A 17589-nucleotide genomic window follows, 5' to 3' on the forward strand; every position below is an offset into this window, starting at 1 on the left:
AACACATGATCACCTCAAAACACAGAAAAAGCATTTGACAAAATCCAATATCCCTTCATGTTAAAAACACTCAATAAGAGTGTTTAGAACAAATTAGAACTTCTTCACCTGATAAAGGAGCCACAGCTAACATCATAATTAATGATCAGGAACAAGACAAGGATATCCACTCTCACCACTTTTTTTTTCTTCGTCTTTATTGTTTTGGCTATGTTGGGTATTCCTTGCGGTGCGCGAGCTTCTCTCTAGTTGCAGTAGGTGGGCTTCTCTCTAGTTGTGGCATGCAGGTTTTCTCTCTCTAGTTGTGGTGCACGGGCTCCAGGGTGCATGGGCTCTGTAGTTTGCGGCACGTGGGCTCTCTCGTTGAGGTGCGTGAGTTCAGTAGTTGTGGTGTGCGGGCTTAGTCGCCCAACCAGGGATCGAACCGGCATCCCCTGCACTAGAAGGTGGATTCTTTACCATTGGACCACCAGGGAAGTCCCTCTCACCGCTTCTATTCAAAATTACATTGGGTGTTTTATCCAGGGAAATTAGGCAAGAAAAAGAAATAAAAGGCATCGTAATTAAAAAGGAAGAAGTCAAACTTTCTCTATTTACAGATGACATGATCCTATATAGAAAGAATCGCAAAAGAATCTACAAAAAAACTATTACGGTTAATAAATGAATTTAGCAAAGTTGCAAGGTACAATATCAACACACAATGGGGGCGGGGGGAGAGGAGATAAATTAGGAGTTTGGGATTAACATATACACACTACTGTACATAAGATAGATAAACAACAAGGACCTACTATATAGCACAGGGAACTATATTCAATATCTTGTAATAATCTATAATGGAAAAGAATCTGAAGAAGAATATATACATATATATATAACTGAATCACTGCTGTACACCTGAAACTAATACATTGTAAATTAACTGTACTTCAATTTTTAAAAAGAGGTTAAAAAAAAGATCAACACACAAAAATCAGTTGTGTTTCTATACACCAGCAATGAACAATCTGAAAAGGAACTTAAAAATAATTCCTTCTGCAATAGCATCCAAAAGAATAAAATACCTAGGAAATAAATTTAACCAAGGAGGTGAAAGAGTTGTACACTATAAAATATTGTTGAAAGAAATTAAAGACCTAAATAAATGGAAAGACATCTTGCGTTCATGGATTGGAAGACAATATTAGGATGGCAATACCACCCAGAGTGAATGTAATCCCTATCAAAATTCCATCAGCCTTTTTTGCAGAAATGGAAAAGCTGATCCTTAAATTCATATGGAATTGCCAGTGTTCCTGAATAGCCAAAACAATATTGAAAAAGAACCAACTTGGAGGACTCACACTTTCTGATTTCAAAACTTATGGGAGTTCCCTGGTGGCCTAGTGGTTGGGATTTCGGGCTTTCACAACCACGGCCCAGGTTCAATCCCTGGTCAGGGAACTGAGATCCCACAAGCCTCACAGCACAGCTGAAAAAAAAAAGGAAACCTTATTACAAACTACAGTAACCAACAGTGAAGTATTGGCATAAGGATAGACATATAGACCGAGGGAATAGCATTCAAAGTCTCAGAAATCAGCCCACTCATATATGTTCATTTTCTTTTTTAAAAATTTATTTTCATTATTTCTTCCAGTTTATTGAGATATAATTGATATATAGCACTGTATAAGCTTCAGTTGTACAGCATGATGATTTGATTTATATACTTATGAAGTGATTATCACAATAAGTTTAATGAACATCATCTCATATAGATATAAGATAAATAGAAAAAATTTTTTTCCTGTGAGAACTCTTAGGATTGACTCCCTTAACAACTTTCATGTATAACATACGGCAGTATTAACTATATTTATCATGTTGTACATCACATCCCTAGCACTTATTTATCTTATAAATGGAAGTTTTTACCTTTCGACTGCCTTCATTCAATCCCCTCCTGCCTCTGCCATCAACTGACTTTCAACAAGGTTGCCAAGACAATTCAATGGGGGAAAGAATAGTCTTTACAATAAGTGATGCTGGAAAAACTGGATCTCCACATGCAAAAGAGTAAATTTGGACCCCTACCTCATAGCAGCTACAAAAATTAACTCAAAATGGATCAATGACCTAAATATAAGAACATAAAACTCTTAGAAGAAAACATTAGAGTAAATCTTCACAGCATTGGATTTGGCACGAGATTCTTAGATATGACACCAAAAGCACAAGCAACAACAAAATGTAAGTTAGACTTCATCGAACTTAAAAACTGTTGTGCTTCAAAGGATACCATCAAGAAAGTGAAAAGACAACTCACAGTATGAGGGAAAATACTTGCAAATTATACATTTGACAAGGGTCCAGTATCTAGAATATATAAAGAGCTCTTACAAGTCAACAATAAAGACAATCCAACTTAAAAAATGGGCAAAGGACTTGCATATACACAAGAGAATTGAAAACATATGCTCAGACAAAAACTTGTACATGAGTATTCATAGCACAAATGGTCTGTTCATAATGCCAAAAAGTGGAAACAACCCCCAAATTCATCAAGTGAAGGATAAACAAAAAGTATAGCCATGCAATTGGAATATTATTGGGCCATAAAAAGGAGTGAATTGATACATGCTACAACATGATTCTTTAAAACATATGCTAAGTGAAGAAGCCAGACACAAAAGACCACATATTATATGATTCCATTTATATGAAATGTCCAGAATAGGCAAATCCATAGTGAAGGAAAAATAGATTGGTTTTTTCCTGGGGCTGCGGGGAGAGATGAATGGGGGTGTGTATGTGGCTGCTTGAAGATCATTTTTTCTTTTTTTTTTTAATTGAGGTATAGTTGACGTGCAACAGGATTTCTTTTTGGGTCATAAAAATGTTCTGGAATTAGGGGTGATGGTTGCCCAATTAAATGAGTATACTAAAACCCACTAAATTGTACACTTTAAAAGAGTGAATTTCATACTGTGAATTACACTTCAATAAATGTAAAAATTACATTTTCATTATTTTAATTAATTTATTTATTTATTTATTTTTGTGGTACGCGGGCCTCTCACTGTTGTGGCCTCTCCCGCTGCGGAGCACAGGCTCCAGACGTGCAGGCCCAGCGGCCATGGCCCACGGGCCCAGCCATTCCACTGCACGTGGGATCTTCCCCGACCGGGGCACGAACCTGTGTCCCCTGCATCGGCAGGCGGACTCTCAACCACTGCGCCATCAGAGAAGCCCACATTTTCATTATTTTTTAAAAAGCCCTGGCATATTCAAGAAATAAAGGCCAGTGTGGTTGGAGAACAGTGAGTGCCTAGAGAACCGTTCATTCATTCATTCAAAATATTTTGTGTGCTTGTCATATGTTCAGGATACTGTGGATACAGTATTAAAACAAAAATCTTTGTTCTTATGTGCTTAAATAGCTAGTAATTATATAGCACTTATTAAGTGTGAGACATTGTACCTATTGCTTGGTGTGTGAACTCAGTTTTCTTTTCTTTTTTTTTGGGCCACACCGCACAGCTTGCAGGATCTTAATTCCCCAACCGGGGATCCAACCCAGGCCCCTGGCAGTGAGAGCGCAGAGTCCTAACCACTGGACCACCAGGGAATTCCAAAACTCAGTTTTCATAGTAATTCTATACTGTACAAGCATTATTCCCATTTCAGAGAGCACAGAGGTTAAACAACCCACTTAAGGTTCTGCAGTCACAGAGATCGGATCCCACCCTGCACTATGGCTTGAGAAGCTGGGCTCTTAGCTTCCAAACCATTCTGCTCAAATTACATTCTCACTGGACCAATAGAGAGGAGCTGACCAGGTGGGGCCTAATAGACCATGATAGGGCATTTAGAATTTATTCTTTATTAAAGGGTTCCAAGCAGGGGAGAACCTATAAAGATTCTTCTGGCTGCTTGGGGAGAATGGGTCACTGGGAGTTAAGAATTCACAAAGGGGGGCAGTTAGGGAAGGTGGTCAGGTCTGGGATGGTGGCATTGGATCTTTGCAATTTAGTATACTAAAACCCACTAAATCGTACACAAAATTGTGGGTATTGGTGGCCTTGTTTTACAGATGTGGGAGAAGTTAGGTATCTGGAAGCTTTTAAGGCCTCAAGAGTTAGTGCCATTTCTGTCAAACTTCTGATTTAGCTGAATTTCTGAATCCATGCCCTCTATTTGGTTATTTAATGGCACCTGAAACTCCTGTAATTTTCTCACCATGAGGTAGAGAATGCCCCTACTTTACAATGAAGTAACTGCGGCTGAGAGGGCTAGAACCTGGTCCATCTGACCCCACTCTTCTCTGGAGTTTCTGCAGTAGCCCACATGCCCCATGCCCCACCGTGTCTCCCGGACTGAGGCCTTTCTGAAACACACATTTGGTTGTATGGCTCCCAGGCTAAAAACCTTTCAGTGGCACATTACCATTTAGATAATTCATGTTCTGTGACACGGGATCTGGAGTCTTCTAGTTCCCAAGCCATACACGCCCTATTGTTTGGTTCCTCACTCTACCTGGCAAACTTCTCATTTTTCAAGATCAAACGTGTTACCCATCAGATCCTTTCCTGTCTAGCAAGGCAAGTGCTTTCGTGTCAGTGTTGCCACAGAATCTTTTAACATGCCTTGAGCAGACTGTAAATGACAGAGCACCATCTCCTTTCTGCTTACGGCTCCTGTGCCCAGGAGAGGGCCTAGGATCTAGTCAGCATTGAACAAGGCAGAGGTTGGAGTCTTCACCATGTCACTGAAACTGCAGGTGTAGATTTGGTCTCCTGGGTAGAGTACAGAATCAGCACTACCCAGAGTTGCAGTAGGGTCCTAAGTCCCAGAAGGCTCATACACATCCCAGGCACTTCCCACATACCACTCAACAGGCTGATTTTTTTCTCTTTATTGTTAGACACAATGTATAAATACATAAAACAGAAAACAGCAGGGATCCTCTTGGGCCTCAAAAAACAGCAGGGAAGGAAGAGGTCCCGGCAACTTTTTTTCAAGTACAAAACATATTAGTGCCCCGACCAAGGGTATGGAAGGCAGGCCAGGGCCAGCAGAGCTGAACTAAAGGCTCCTTCCCTCTCCCAAGAGCCAGGACAACCCCAGGGAGCTCTCCACCAGCAGCCAGTCCACACAGGCAGAGTGCTGCCCAAGGGAAAACTCTACACCAGAGAGCTTTCCCCTCTTGGAGAGAAGGGCAGCACATAAGATAACTAAAAGCTCCCTCTTTCCATCCTTGTTCCCTTCATGGCTACAACTGAGGAAAAGGAAAGTCATGTCCCATGCACTCTGACCCCTTCCCAGCTGCCCTGGGCCCAGATGCCCCCATACTTGGCATTTACCAAAGCTTGTCCCAGCTCAGACCTTGACTAGACCCACCAGGTGCCCAGAGTTCGCTGAGGAGGGAAGGGAAGGGGAAAAGGCTGGGTGTGACACCAAACAGATCTTTATTTGCAGTCGTCAATGGGGCCGTTTCTTGCTGCTTATTTGTTTGCTGGCCTGCTCTTCTAGCTGCATGGCCAGGCGCAAGGCCTTGAGGACATCTGGAAGGAAAGGGTGGTGCACCCGGGGTTAGTGGGTCTCTCAGAGGCCTCATTCCCTCTGGCAGAGCTGCCATCACCCGCAGAAGCCCCATCCTCTGGCCGCACCCACCTTGCAGGGCTGAGAAGTGCTTGGTTTGCTGGGCCAGGGCACATTCTGCTTTATTCACAAAGGTCTCCAGGTCGTAGTCTGGCTGCTCAGCCATCTCGGAGAGCTCCAGCCAGCCTGGCCCTTCCTGCAACAACACAGCGCGAACCTTGTCAGGTCAATAATGACCAAACCAATCTAGCAAATCATTCCTAGGGCTCTACCATCTGCAATGCAGATGCCCACTCCTCCAGCCATGCCCCATACCCTGCCTCCTGATCCTCTCCCAGAAATTCTCAGCTTGAATTCATCCTCTTCCCCACCCCAAACTTGTGCGTGTGCCTTATATCAAATGAATGTTATCATCTGTCTTGATGCTCAAGCCAGAAATCTCAGCAAGAACTTCTTTCACCCTGCTTGTCCCCCAATCCTACTAATTCCACCCCTGAAATGGTTCTTAAATCTCATGCCCTAATTCCAATACCATGGCCATGGTCATAGTTGGTCTAGACACTAACATCTCTCTTGAACTCTAACAATCTTCTAACTGCTCTTAACTCCTAAGTGCCTCTACTCATGCTCGCCCCACATCCCGAAACCAGCCTCTATACTGTGGCCATAGTAAGGTACCTAAAGCTCTGATGTGACCATGTCACCACTCTGCTTTACTCTCTTCAAAGGCATCTACTGCCCTCATAACGAAGTCCAGGCCTTTAGCATCAGGTCCCAGCTGACCTGTCCACAGCCTTCATCTCCTTCCCTCATCTGCTCACACCTTTTGCTCTGGCCAGAGTGAACCTCTCATTCTTCCTGAAAGTACCACGTCCTTTCAAACATTTGTACCCTGAGCGTGCCACGGAGGGAGGACACATGTAGGCATTTATCCTACATGTTCCCTCCTCAGTTCTAAGTGCCCCGAGCTCTCCCCTCTGCTCTACACTCTGAAAGCCCCATTCTTAGGGACTCTCTCCCACTTGCTCTTCCACAGCAGGGATCACAGCAGTGGTAGCATCTACCACTTACTAAATGCTGACTACATGCTGGGGATGGCTGAGTGCTTTAAAAACATATCACTTGGGGGCTTCCCTGGTGGTGCAGTGGTTGAGAGTCCGCCTGCCGATGCAGGGGACGTGGGTTCGTGCCCCGGTCTGGGAAGATCCCGCATGCCGCGGAGCGCCTGGGCCCGTGAGCCATGGCCGCTGAGCCTGCGCGTCCGGAGCCTGTGCTCCGCAACGGGAGAGGCCACAACAGTGAGAGGCCCGCGTACCGCAAAAAAAAAAACAAAAAACAAAAAACAAAAAAACATATCACTTAATCCTCAGATGTAACCATCTTGTCTTGCCCATTTTGGGGATGAAGAATCTGGGGGCCCAGTGAAACTCAATGACTTTCACAAGGAAATCAGCTTATAAATAGAAGAGTCACGATTGATCAAGTCTTATTTCGGGCCTGTTATCCATACTTCAGGTTTTTGGCCCTTGGTCTCAGCACAGGAGCTGGCATATAGAAAGTACTCACCAAACATTCACTGAACAAACAAGACAAGGTTACCCTCCAAACCCTCAGTCAGGAGCATGGGGTAGAGACACCAGCTCCAGCCAGAACGATGGAGGAAAGCCTATGTGTGCCAGGCTGGGGAAGGAGGTGCCGTAATCAGCTGCTCTAGAAGAGCAGCTGAAAAAATAAATGGAGAATTAAGAAATGCTGGTGTAGACGGCTGCCTCTTGCCACCCCAGCCAGAAGACCCGGGGAGGGGCAAAGCCCAGGTCACAGTCCAGGAATGGCGCTGAGCCCGTGCTAGGATGGATATCCAGTCTCTCCCAGCCCAGGGCTAGCCCTCCACCTGTATAATCTCTTTGAGCTCTTCCATGGCCCTCTCCTCCAGCTCCCTGATCTGAGTCATGGCTTCATTGAAGCTGGACATCTGGGAAGACAGTTCCTCCTCTTCCTTGGAGAACTAAGGGGGCAAAAGCAGAGACACAACAGTGTGGACCAGTCCCCATCTCAGGAGGCCACGTTTCTGTCTTGCCTGGCCCACCCTGCCCCTTACGTTGCCTGTGCTCAGGGCCCCGTCAGAGCTGGCTTCCATCTCTTCTGTTTCCATCTGAGTTGGCTGCTCCCCACTGGGCCCACTGTGGGGGCTCAGCTCCTTGACCCTGAGAAAAGAAGAAGGTCTCAGATCCCACAGCAGCCTTCTTGGCACTCACGAGTGTGCAGCACCACTCAGATTGCGAGACTTCGAGGAGATGGACTAGCAGCTTTGCTTTAGCCTAGGAGAAGTCCCTCACTCACACTGCTCCCCACCAAAGCCTGAGGGGATCGGAAAAAACCTTGTAGCATCATATATGAACTCCTAGGCCTCAGATTCAGCGAGTCACAGAAGAGGAGACAATGGGCACTGAGTCGCCAGAGCTTCCTCCCCGCTCTCATTGCTGTCATTCCCTCCCCCATCCTGCACCCCCTCCCCATCCCACCTGGTGTAGGTACTAGTACCTGTCTGCATATCTTAGTGTATTTAAAGTATATTCACAGGAGCTTATGCCTGGTGAGATCATGGCGATCTGCAAAAGAGGGAATGGGCACTTAAACGTCAAGGATCACAGGGTAAGGGTGCTCTTGGAGAGGCTGCCAGTAGGAGTTCTTTAGGCTGCTAATACCCACGTGGAATTGGGGGCAGAACCCATTAAGCAACCACTCTGTGCCAGGCAACTTGCCCCATGAGCCCTGCAAACTAAGGTGCCTTAAAAATTGGTCCCTGGGGACTTCCCTGGTGGCGCAGTGGTTAAGAATCCGCCTGCCAATGCAGGGGACATGGGTTTGAGCCCTGGTCCGGGAAGATCCCACATGCCGCGGAGCAAATAAGCCCGTGCACCCCAACTACTGAGCCTGCGCTCTAGAGCCTGCGAGCCACAACTACTGAAGCCCGCATGCCTAGAGCCCGTGCTCTGCAACAAGAGAAGCCACTGCAATGAGAAGCCCGCGCACCACAACGAAGAGTAGCCCCCGCTCACTGCAACTAGAGAAAGCCTGTGCACAGCAACAAAGACCCAACGCGGCCACACACACACACACAAAAAATCACTCACAGTTGTGGCCCTCTATTTGCTAGGCTGGGAGCCAATGACCCCTGAGGGAAGCCACAGAAGAGACGAGGACTGCCTCTCCTGCTTCCCCAAAGGTCCTCCTTCTGAATTCTCCAGCCCCCTTTTCATCAGGTAAGGGAGGAATGACCTTCCCCAAAACAAGAGCTGCACGGACATACAATAAAGGGAGAAGACCCTTTCCTCCCCTCTTGGGTAGGCAAAGAGGAGCCTGGTGTCCAAAAGCAGGAGGTGAAGCCCAGTCAAGTTAGAGCCTAGAAACCCAGGTGGCCAAGAGCACCAAGCCTCTTGCCCAGGGACAGGAGTGCACCACCTCCAAAGGGACCCTACTCACCATGCAGGTCCTTGAGTTCTCCCCGATAAAGGAGTCCCTTAGCACCTGTGTCAGCTTGCTCTCGCGGAACGGGGTGTGAGCTTTGTTCTGTCCCAGGGCCCTGATGCATTCCTGGGGCACAGCAGGGGAAGCTGAGGTCCCCTCCCTCCTCTTGAGATGCCCACTCTCTCCCTCCCTCCCCCAGCAGCCCTCCAGGCCAACCCCCTCCCCTCCAGCTGGGCTCCACTACCTTCAGAGCCAGGAGACTCTTGTTGATTTCTGCGCCCTCCATGCGGGTCTGCCGGTCAGCACTGGAAGTGTCTGCACCTCGCTCGTTCCCTGCCAGATCCACCAAAGAGAACTTGCCATGCACTCTCCCTTTGGCTCGAAGAAGAATCTGGAAACAGGCGTGGGAGCGGGAAGAGCTGGAGTTGGCAAATGTCTGCCCAGAGGTCCTGTGGCAAAGGAGGACAAAGAAGGACTATGAGCTCCCAGGGTCACCAGCCACCATGGCACCCCAGGTTCCAAAGCAGTCAGTTCTCCGGTAGCAGAGGCACACAGGTCAGGACTCTAAGATGTCTTGTGTCATCCTGTCCCACTTCTGTCCTGCCCTCCCTCCAGCTCTGGACCTAGTGGCTTACGCTTGCAGTCAAAGTACTGGATTCTGTGTGAGGGCCTTGGCCAGACCCCAGGGCCCATAGGACACGGGGAAGCATGAGTTGCCTCTGCTGAAGGGCACACAGGGAAGGAGGGGCTGTCATGAACCACTTGCTGCAACTCAAGGGCCCTGGGGTGGGCAGCCCTCTCCCTGGGCCTCCATAAGCTGCCCAGCATCCACTGCACCACGCCTAGGGCCCTGGTAGTGCACTTCCCCACCTCTATACAGGAAGGGAGCTGTGGCCCCATCACTTCCAGCCTAGAGCACATCCAGAGCTCCTGTCTCCCACCACAGAGGGAGGGAACAGCAAGGAGAAACCCAGAGAAGCCAGGAAGCGTGCCTTTGGGTAAAAGCCGGGGAATAAAGCCTGCCTTGGTCAGATTCAAGATACTTTGACTCGACCCTGATAAGTCTCGTCCTGGGTCATCGGCCCCATTGAGACCACTTAAGGCAGAGGCCTTCAGAGCCCGCACCAAGCCAGGGAAAGCGGCGCTCCGTGGAAACAGCAAAGGACTCAGCGCTAGTCTGTTACCTGACCTGGCATTAGAAGGTGGCCCCTTCCCCTGGCCGGAACTCTGACCTGCAGGCACTGCCTATGTCGATCATCTTGATGACGTCATCAGCACAGCTCACCACGTGCTCCTGCAGCCCCACCACCTGCACCTGCTGCTTGCCATCCTCTAGCACGCGCAGCTTGGCCTTCTTGTTGAGCAGGTCGAACAGCTGTGTCAGGCAGGGGAACAAGGCCAAGGCCATCAGGCACCGGGCACCCCACTGACTCCTCCCTCCTTCAGGGCCGGTCCCAGCTTAGACAAGGGCTGGCAGCAGGAAAGGCAGGAGAGGCCGAGCTGGGTTATGCCAGACTAGCAGCGGACAGTCCACTTGGGAGCTGAACCAGACTGCCTCAGTTTGATGCGACCCTGCTACTTTACTAGCTATGTGAACCTGGACAAGTACTTAACCACCTAGCCTCGTTTCTCATCTGTACAATAGTGACAGTGACAGTAATACTTCCTAGTAGGATTGTGGTGAAGAGCTGAGACAAGTAAAGCGCTTAGAATAGTGCTTAGCACCTAGTAACCTCTTAATAAGCAACCCTAGCTATTATTATTATCTAGACCCCACTTGGGGAAGATGACTCTGCAAAAGCATAGAGGCAGAAAGATACATAGACATCTATAGAGAGAACACGAGTGTGAGAATGGGGAAGAGAGTTATGAGGGAGGTGTGTGGAGGGAGGACAGGGCACACACAGGCAAACCTCCCATCTGAGAGGTGGCCCTGAGGCATATTCCTGCCATACTTGTTGAGCATGGGTACCACCCCACCATTGGATGAAAGCTCCCACACGTTTGGGCGAAGTGGCCCAGAGGCTTGACAACCCACAGGTTGTTTGGCTTCTACAATTTCTAGCCAACCTCAAGGTTTCTGAAACTTCAGGGGCCCCAACAGCATAAACAAAGGGCTCCCCGCCAGCTACCTTCCCATTATAGATCTCGAAGAATGTCACATAGACTTCCAGGCCGAGGTTCCGGTATCGGGGCTGATTCTTCAGGAGGAAGACGTCCCGGGCTGTGAGGAGAGAGGCTGGATTAAGTAAGCAACCTGCCCTTCTGTGCCCAACCCCACTGTGGCAGAACACACTACTTACAGGCCATCGCATAGATCCCTTTCGATGCGTTCTGGGCTTTCCCACAGAGGTCTCCACCCATCGTCTGCAAAGGGAGGGGGCAGAAGACCGTGGTAAAGGGCCCTTGGCCTAGGCCAGGGCACTACTGGCTCCACCACCACAGTGGGCCACACCAAAGCTGGGAGGGGAGGCTGGACCTACTAAGGCCCCTCCTTGAACCTGGCACAGCAAAGGCATCTGGAGATGGGGCATCTGCACTGAGGGGATTTTCTGCAACAAACTCATTGTCCTCCTTTTCAGAGACCCAGAATTCCGCTATGGGTAGGCTTGCTCTCTGCCAGGCCTGAATACTCACATGAGTCTTACCACTTCCTGTCTGGCCATATGCAAAACAGGTTGCTTTTCCCCCTTCAAAGATTGTCTGTACAAGTGGCCTTGCTGTGAACCTAGGAGAAAGGATGGGGAAGAGTGTACATCTCTCCTCAAATGTGCTCCCTGGGACATGGAGCACAAAGCAGGACTCCTGGAGGCCTCCTTCCAAGCATGAGCACACCTCTCACACAAAGTGGTCCCACCTGACCCCATCCCCACTTATAAATTTGAAATTCTCCTAGCCACCTGGGGAGAGCTGGACCGACCTGCCAGGAGCAGGCTGATGGTCCACACTCTAACTGAGCACCTCCTCTACCCTGGAGACACAAGGTGAAAGCTTGAGCTTAGCAACCGACTTCCAGCATAAGATATGCTACAAAGATCAAAGAAACCATCTAAAGTAGGAACCTAAATTATTTTAGGCTTTGTGGGCCTAAAATAGGTCTCTTCCATATATATACATACATACATACATAAATATACATATATATTTAATGATTCTTTAAAAACACAAAATCCATTCTTAATTTGAGAGCCATATAAGAAGGGATTGCAAGCCAAATTGGTCCATGGACTATAGTTTATCAACCTCTGGTCTAGAGCAGTGCTGTCCGATAGTAGCCACTGCCACACATGGCTATTGAGCACTGGAAATGTGGCTAGTGTAACTGAAGAACTGAATTTTTTTTGGCCACACCGCATGGCTTGCGGGATCTTAGTTCCCCAACCAGGGATCGAACCCAAGCCCCCTGCAGTGGAAGCACAGATTCTTAACCAGTGGAGTGCCAGGGAAGTCCCTGAAGAACTGAATTTTTAACTTTATTTAAACAGTCGCATGAGGCTAGTGGGTGCTGTATTGGACAGAGTAGTTGCAGAGTTTGCTGAGTCTGCTAAGCCCAGTGGGAAATGGGTGGCTGCACAGGACATAGGAAGAACCCCTAGGGCTTGCCCAGCCCAGCTTCAAAGAGTGCAATGGGTAATACCTCACTTCTGTCCACTCAGAAGCGTGGGCCACTAAAGCTGAAAAACGGGATGGGACAGCCCCAACAGGGCCTTCCAGGTGCTGGGAGCCAGAGCCAGCTCTGTGTCATGGCCCATCCAAAGAAAACACAAGAGGAAGCCAGGAAGGGCTTCAGGGTCAGCATGTCTGTGAGCGTGAGTGTTACCACAATGTCCCTCATTGGAAAGAGTAAAGTGTCAGGGGGAAGGAGGAGAAACAAAGAGGCAAGGGACTAACCTGTAGACGACTTCATTTGAAGCTGTTTCATCAAATGCGAAGTCAAAGCAGAATGCTTGGTTCTCCAGGTACTTTGTTAAATCCACTTTTAACTTGGGCTCATGTACCAAGAGGACACTCTTGCTAGGAACGGAAATCACATCAATTTCTTTCTTGGCCAATTCTGCAGAAGGACAGTATTTCAGGGGATGCTCCCTGGACTTGGGGGATCCCACAGTCAGTCCAAAGCCTCATTCTGACTGAATAGGGCTTACCTTGTTTATTCAGCGGTCGTTTCCTAACACAAACACATATCCTGTGCTCTTCAATCTTCGAGGATGAGAAAAGACAACCAAGAGCAAAAGGTCAGAGCAATACTGAAAGAAAGCTTGTCCACAACCCGTCCAGTTCTAATCCCAAGTTTGGCTCAGGCAAGGGCCAAGATCTAACACTGGAACCCACTATGCCCATAGTTACTCTGGAGCGTAAGAAGGCAGCTCTGAATTTTCTTCCCAGTTTCCTCACTCTGCTGCCTATAGGAGGGTTCAGCATACTTTCATGATTAGTAGTAAGAATCTAGCCAACCTACTGAAGCAGGGAGGATGGGGGTGTGGGAGTTGATAAAGATCAGACTCTCCTATCTAGGCCTCACTAGCTCCAGCCCACCAAAGGGTATTAAAAAACCCCTTGAGGGTGAGTGAAGATTCCTGCACGCTCTCACTGCTTTAAGAGATGATTCTGTCTCTCACTTGTACGCCTACTCGGGAAAAGAATCTGAAAAGGAATCGTGTGTGTGTGTGTGTGTGTGTGTATTTACATATATATGTAGAGAGAGAGAGACTCAATCACTGTGCTGTACACCTGAAACCAACACGATGTTGAAATCAACTATGTTAAAAAAAAAAAATTGTACACCTACTCAGGAAGGAGAGGTAGAAACCCTTTGGGATTACTTACAGGATCAGTCACAGTAAGTGGATGACATTCCAAAGTAGCCCGAAATTCTTTAATCATCCGGGAAAATTCCCAGTTTGGAAAGCTGTTGTCATACTCCTGTTTGGGATAGGAGTGAAGAAAGACTGACTGCCAAGATGTTAAGTGCTCTCAGGCCTCAGTGCTAGGAACAGCAACAACAGCTCTTCATATGCACACAGCCCTGCAGGGCTGACAAGCCCCCACACGATCTCACTGCCCCCAACTCTGGCTCTGGGCAGAGAACCCAGGAACAAAGTCTTGGGAACAAAGATTGGCAGGGGGCCTAGGCATGCACCAACCACTCTAGGAACTGGGGCAAGAGCCACTGTCCTACATCTTAGGAGACCAGCAGGCTGGGATTCCCCTGTGCCATTAACCCAACTAACGGGAAATAATCCAAACTGGAACTCCACTGTGGCACCCCTGCATACACACAACTAGGAAGTCGGGGGAGGCAGGCAACTGTGCCCAGCAGCCCACTGGACACTGAACTGTGTGATGTGCGTGCCCATTGGACAATCAGCAGCAAACATTCCTCATCTGAGGGGCTTCAGAAGAATATCTGAATTATTTGTTCTCTGAATCCTGATGAGAAACTAGTTAAACTTCTTGGATATCAGAACTGGAGCCTCAGAAATGCTGGGGCCAAACTGTTATCTCTGTGGCAGACAAGGTTTCAGTTAAGGATGCCTGTCCAAAAACCTTTGCCCTTGCTTCCCAAGAAAGGTACCTGAGCTCGTTTTATTCTCATTTCAGAGTTCTGGGCTCTTTTCTCTTCTCGCTTGTTCTTCATTTTTTCCATTTCCTTCACAATACAAGATTTCCTCCGAACTAGGGGGAGAAAAAAAAAGGAAGCCCTTTCTTTTACCTGTCTAGGCCAGCCTGTTCTTCTCTGGCTGTTGTGTTGAGTCCTGGGCCTTTCCCAGGACTAGGCCTTCTCTAGACCCTTGCTCTTATGTCACCATATGCACGGAGAGGAAGCAACAGCTATGACTCTTGGGATGGCCAAGCCCACAAGAGACTTGCTAATGTGGGCACTCCAGGTCTAACCCAAGCTCTCTCTATGCCTCTGTGGCATCTTCTCAAAAACCAGAAGAGGTGAGATCATCCCTGCTTGGTCTTGGTGGGCACTCTGGGCTGTTCTTCGGGTGTTGGCCAAGACTTTAGCTGTGATAGCACCTCAACTACATCAGAGGGCTCCTGCCACCTGGCAGTGACAGGGTCACCTCTTGTGAAAGATTGATTCCGTGGCCACAGGGAAACACGACCCCATGTGACAAACATGGTTTGAATTCAGGTGCCAAGGCAAGCCAGGTGTGGGACAGGCTGTAACTACCTATCCTGCACTAGGAGCAGGGCAGCAGACAGCTCAGCATGTCTACCTGAGTTCACAGGGTTTGCAGAAGAGCTGCCTTGGACGGAGGAATGGACTTGCTCTTCCACCTCCTCGCTGACCATCGTCAATGGTATCTCAGCCACTGCAGGGCAGGAGGGCCTAGGGGGGCCGGCTGTGGGGGAACAAGAGTCATTGGAGAAGCAGGCAGGCATACGGCAGCCATGCTCATCTGAGCCCTAGCGGGTCATAGGCCAGGAGGAAGGCTACCGACTGCCAGCTCAGCAAGGGCTCAGGCTCCTACCGTGTGAGCAAAGCTCAGGCTTTTTCCTGCATCTCGGCCCACACCTTGAACCCAACAAGTCCCTCCACAGGCGCTGGCTCCTGGGGTCAAGAAATCTTAAAGAGGGTGGTCGGGGCAAAAAAAAAAAAAAAAAAAACTTAAAAGAGTGTGTGAGTAGCTCAGTGTGGGCTTCACCATGAAGGGAAAAGCCTTTAAAGGCCTGAACTCTTCAGGCTTGACCAAGCATGGGTTCTCAGGCCAGGCCAGGCCTTTCTACTCATTTAGGAGAAATTTCTGACTTCAGAACCCAGGTGGTTAACAGGAGCAAGGACTGAAACCCAGGGATAATGGGAAACTGAGCAACAACCAACCATATATTTTTTTAAATAAATTTATTTATTTTTATTTTATTTATTTTATTTTTGGCTGCGTTGGGTCTTCGTTGCTGCGTGCAGGCTTTTCTCTGGTTGCGGCGAGCAGGGATTACTCTTCTTTGCGGTGTGCGAGCTTCTCATTGCGGTGGCTTCTCTTGTTGTGGAGCACAGGCTCTAGGCGCGCAGGCTTCAGTAGTTGTGGCTCACGGGCTTAGTTGCTCCGCGGCATGTGGGGTCTTCCAGGGCCAGGGATCAAACCCGTGTCCCCTGCGTTGGCAGGTGGATTCTTATTAACCACTGCGCCACCAGAGAAGCCCCAACCAACCATATTGATTCAACCCAGAAAGGTACAACCCATGGTGACTCACTACTTCCCATACCTGGTCGTGACCCTTTTGTTTGCCTTCACTTTATTAGAGCTGAATTTGATACACATTAAATGTAATGATTACAAAAATCACCTACTTTATTTACTAATAACTAGTAAAGTTGACAATTAAAAATGTTTGGGACTACCCTCTACCCTGCTGGTGCAGTGGTTAAGAATCCACCTGCCAATGCAGGCGACACGGGTTCAATCCCTGGTCAGGAAGATCCCACATGTTGCGGAGCAACTAAAGCCCGTGCACCACAACTACTGAGCCTGCGCTCTAGAGCCTGTGAGCCACAACTACTGAAGCCCGCGAGCCACAACTACTGAGCCTGCGAGCCACAACTACTGAAGCCAGCGCTCCTAGAGCCCGTGCTCCAAAACAAGAGAAGCCACCACAGTGAGAAGCTTGCGCACCGCAACGAAGAGTAACCCCCACTTGCTGCAACTAGAGAAAGCCTGCGCGCAGCAACAAAGACCCAGTGCAGCCAAAAATAAATTAAAAGAAAAAGTTTTAAAAACTCCATTTATATAAAGTCAAAAAAAAGAGAAAAAGTTAATTTATGCGATCTGAAGTCAGGACGTAGGTACCCTTGGGGGCTTAGGAACTGGGAGGGGGCCTGAGGGGGACTTTTGGGGGTGCTGGTAATGCTCTGTTTGATCTGGGTGTCAGTTACATGAGTGTGTTCACTTTGTGAACTATGTAGTCAACGATAGGTTTACTCTTCTGTATATATATTACGTTTAAATAAAGTTTAAAAAGTAAAGTGAGATGATTTCCAGACAAGGGAGCAGTGGGGCAGGAGCAGAACAATACAAAAGCCAGAGAGTGTAGGAATCCTAGGATATTCTAGAACAGGTTCAGGGCAATGTGTGAGGACCACTCCAGGGCCTCAAACAGGGAGAACAGATTCATTACTCACTGGGAACTGAAAACTGCTTGCGGGAACTTGCAGATGCAGGCAGTTCCACCTCCATATCATTCTCCTGAGTGGTGATGCGAACCTCTGGGACAGTGGACATGCGAGTGGAGCGGCCTCGGAGACCTGAAGGACCAAGGGCAGAAGCCGATCAGTGCAGCATGATCAGGAGAGCCAACAGGCATAATAGAGGGGCCGTCGGGGGTAACCCTCCAAGATTCTATACAGGAAAGGAGCCCACCAACTCCCCATTCCTTCCACCCAAGGAAAGGAAAAATTAGAAAGGCCAAGTACTAGTGACCCCAAAACTAATTTGTTACGTTCTGCAATCTGAGAGCTCCTGAGGGCTCCCACAAAAGCATCTGTCTTGAGTAAATGGAGGGACCTACAGACAATCTGAAATCATTTCT

The 17589-nt window shown here is 48.2% G+C and overlaps 1 protein-coding gene across 1 annotated transcript; it reads right to left on the reverse strand.

Annotated features, from left to right (window-relative positions):
* Nucleotides 1-5466: 5466 nt before the first annotated feature.
* KIF2C (kinesin family member 2C) lies at nt 5467-17297 on the reverse strand. Its single transcript, XM_030869938.2, has 17 exons — nt 17183-17297; nt 15282-15407; nt 14630-14730; nt 13882-13977; nt 13200-13254; nt 12946-13108; nt 11692-11782; nt 11358-11421; nt 11187-11278; nt 10287-10429; nt 9299-9503; nt 9070-9180; nt 8128-8195; nt 7685-7790; nt 7478-7591; nt 5659-5782; nt 5467-5549 (listed from the first exon to the last, which is right to left on the reverse strand). Exons 1-17 carry the CDS (start codon nt 17280-17282, stop codon nt 5467-5469), a joined length of 1842 nt encoding a protein of 613 aa, XP_030725798.1. The 5' UTR covers nt 17283-17297.
* Nucleotides 17298-17589: the final 292 nt, after the last annotated feature.

The sequence above is a fragment of the Globicephala melas genome, chromosome 1, assembly GCF_963455315.2.
Source record: "Globicephala melas chromosome 1, mGloMel1.2, whole genome shotgun sequence".
Lineage (NCBI taxonomy): Eukaryota > Metazoa > Chordata > Mammalia > Artiodactyla > Delphinidae > Globicephala > Globicephala melas.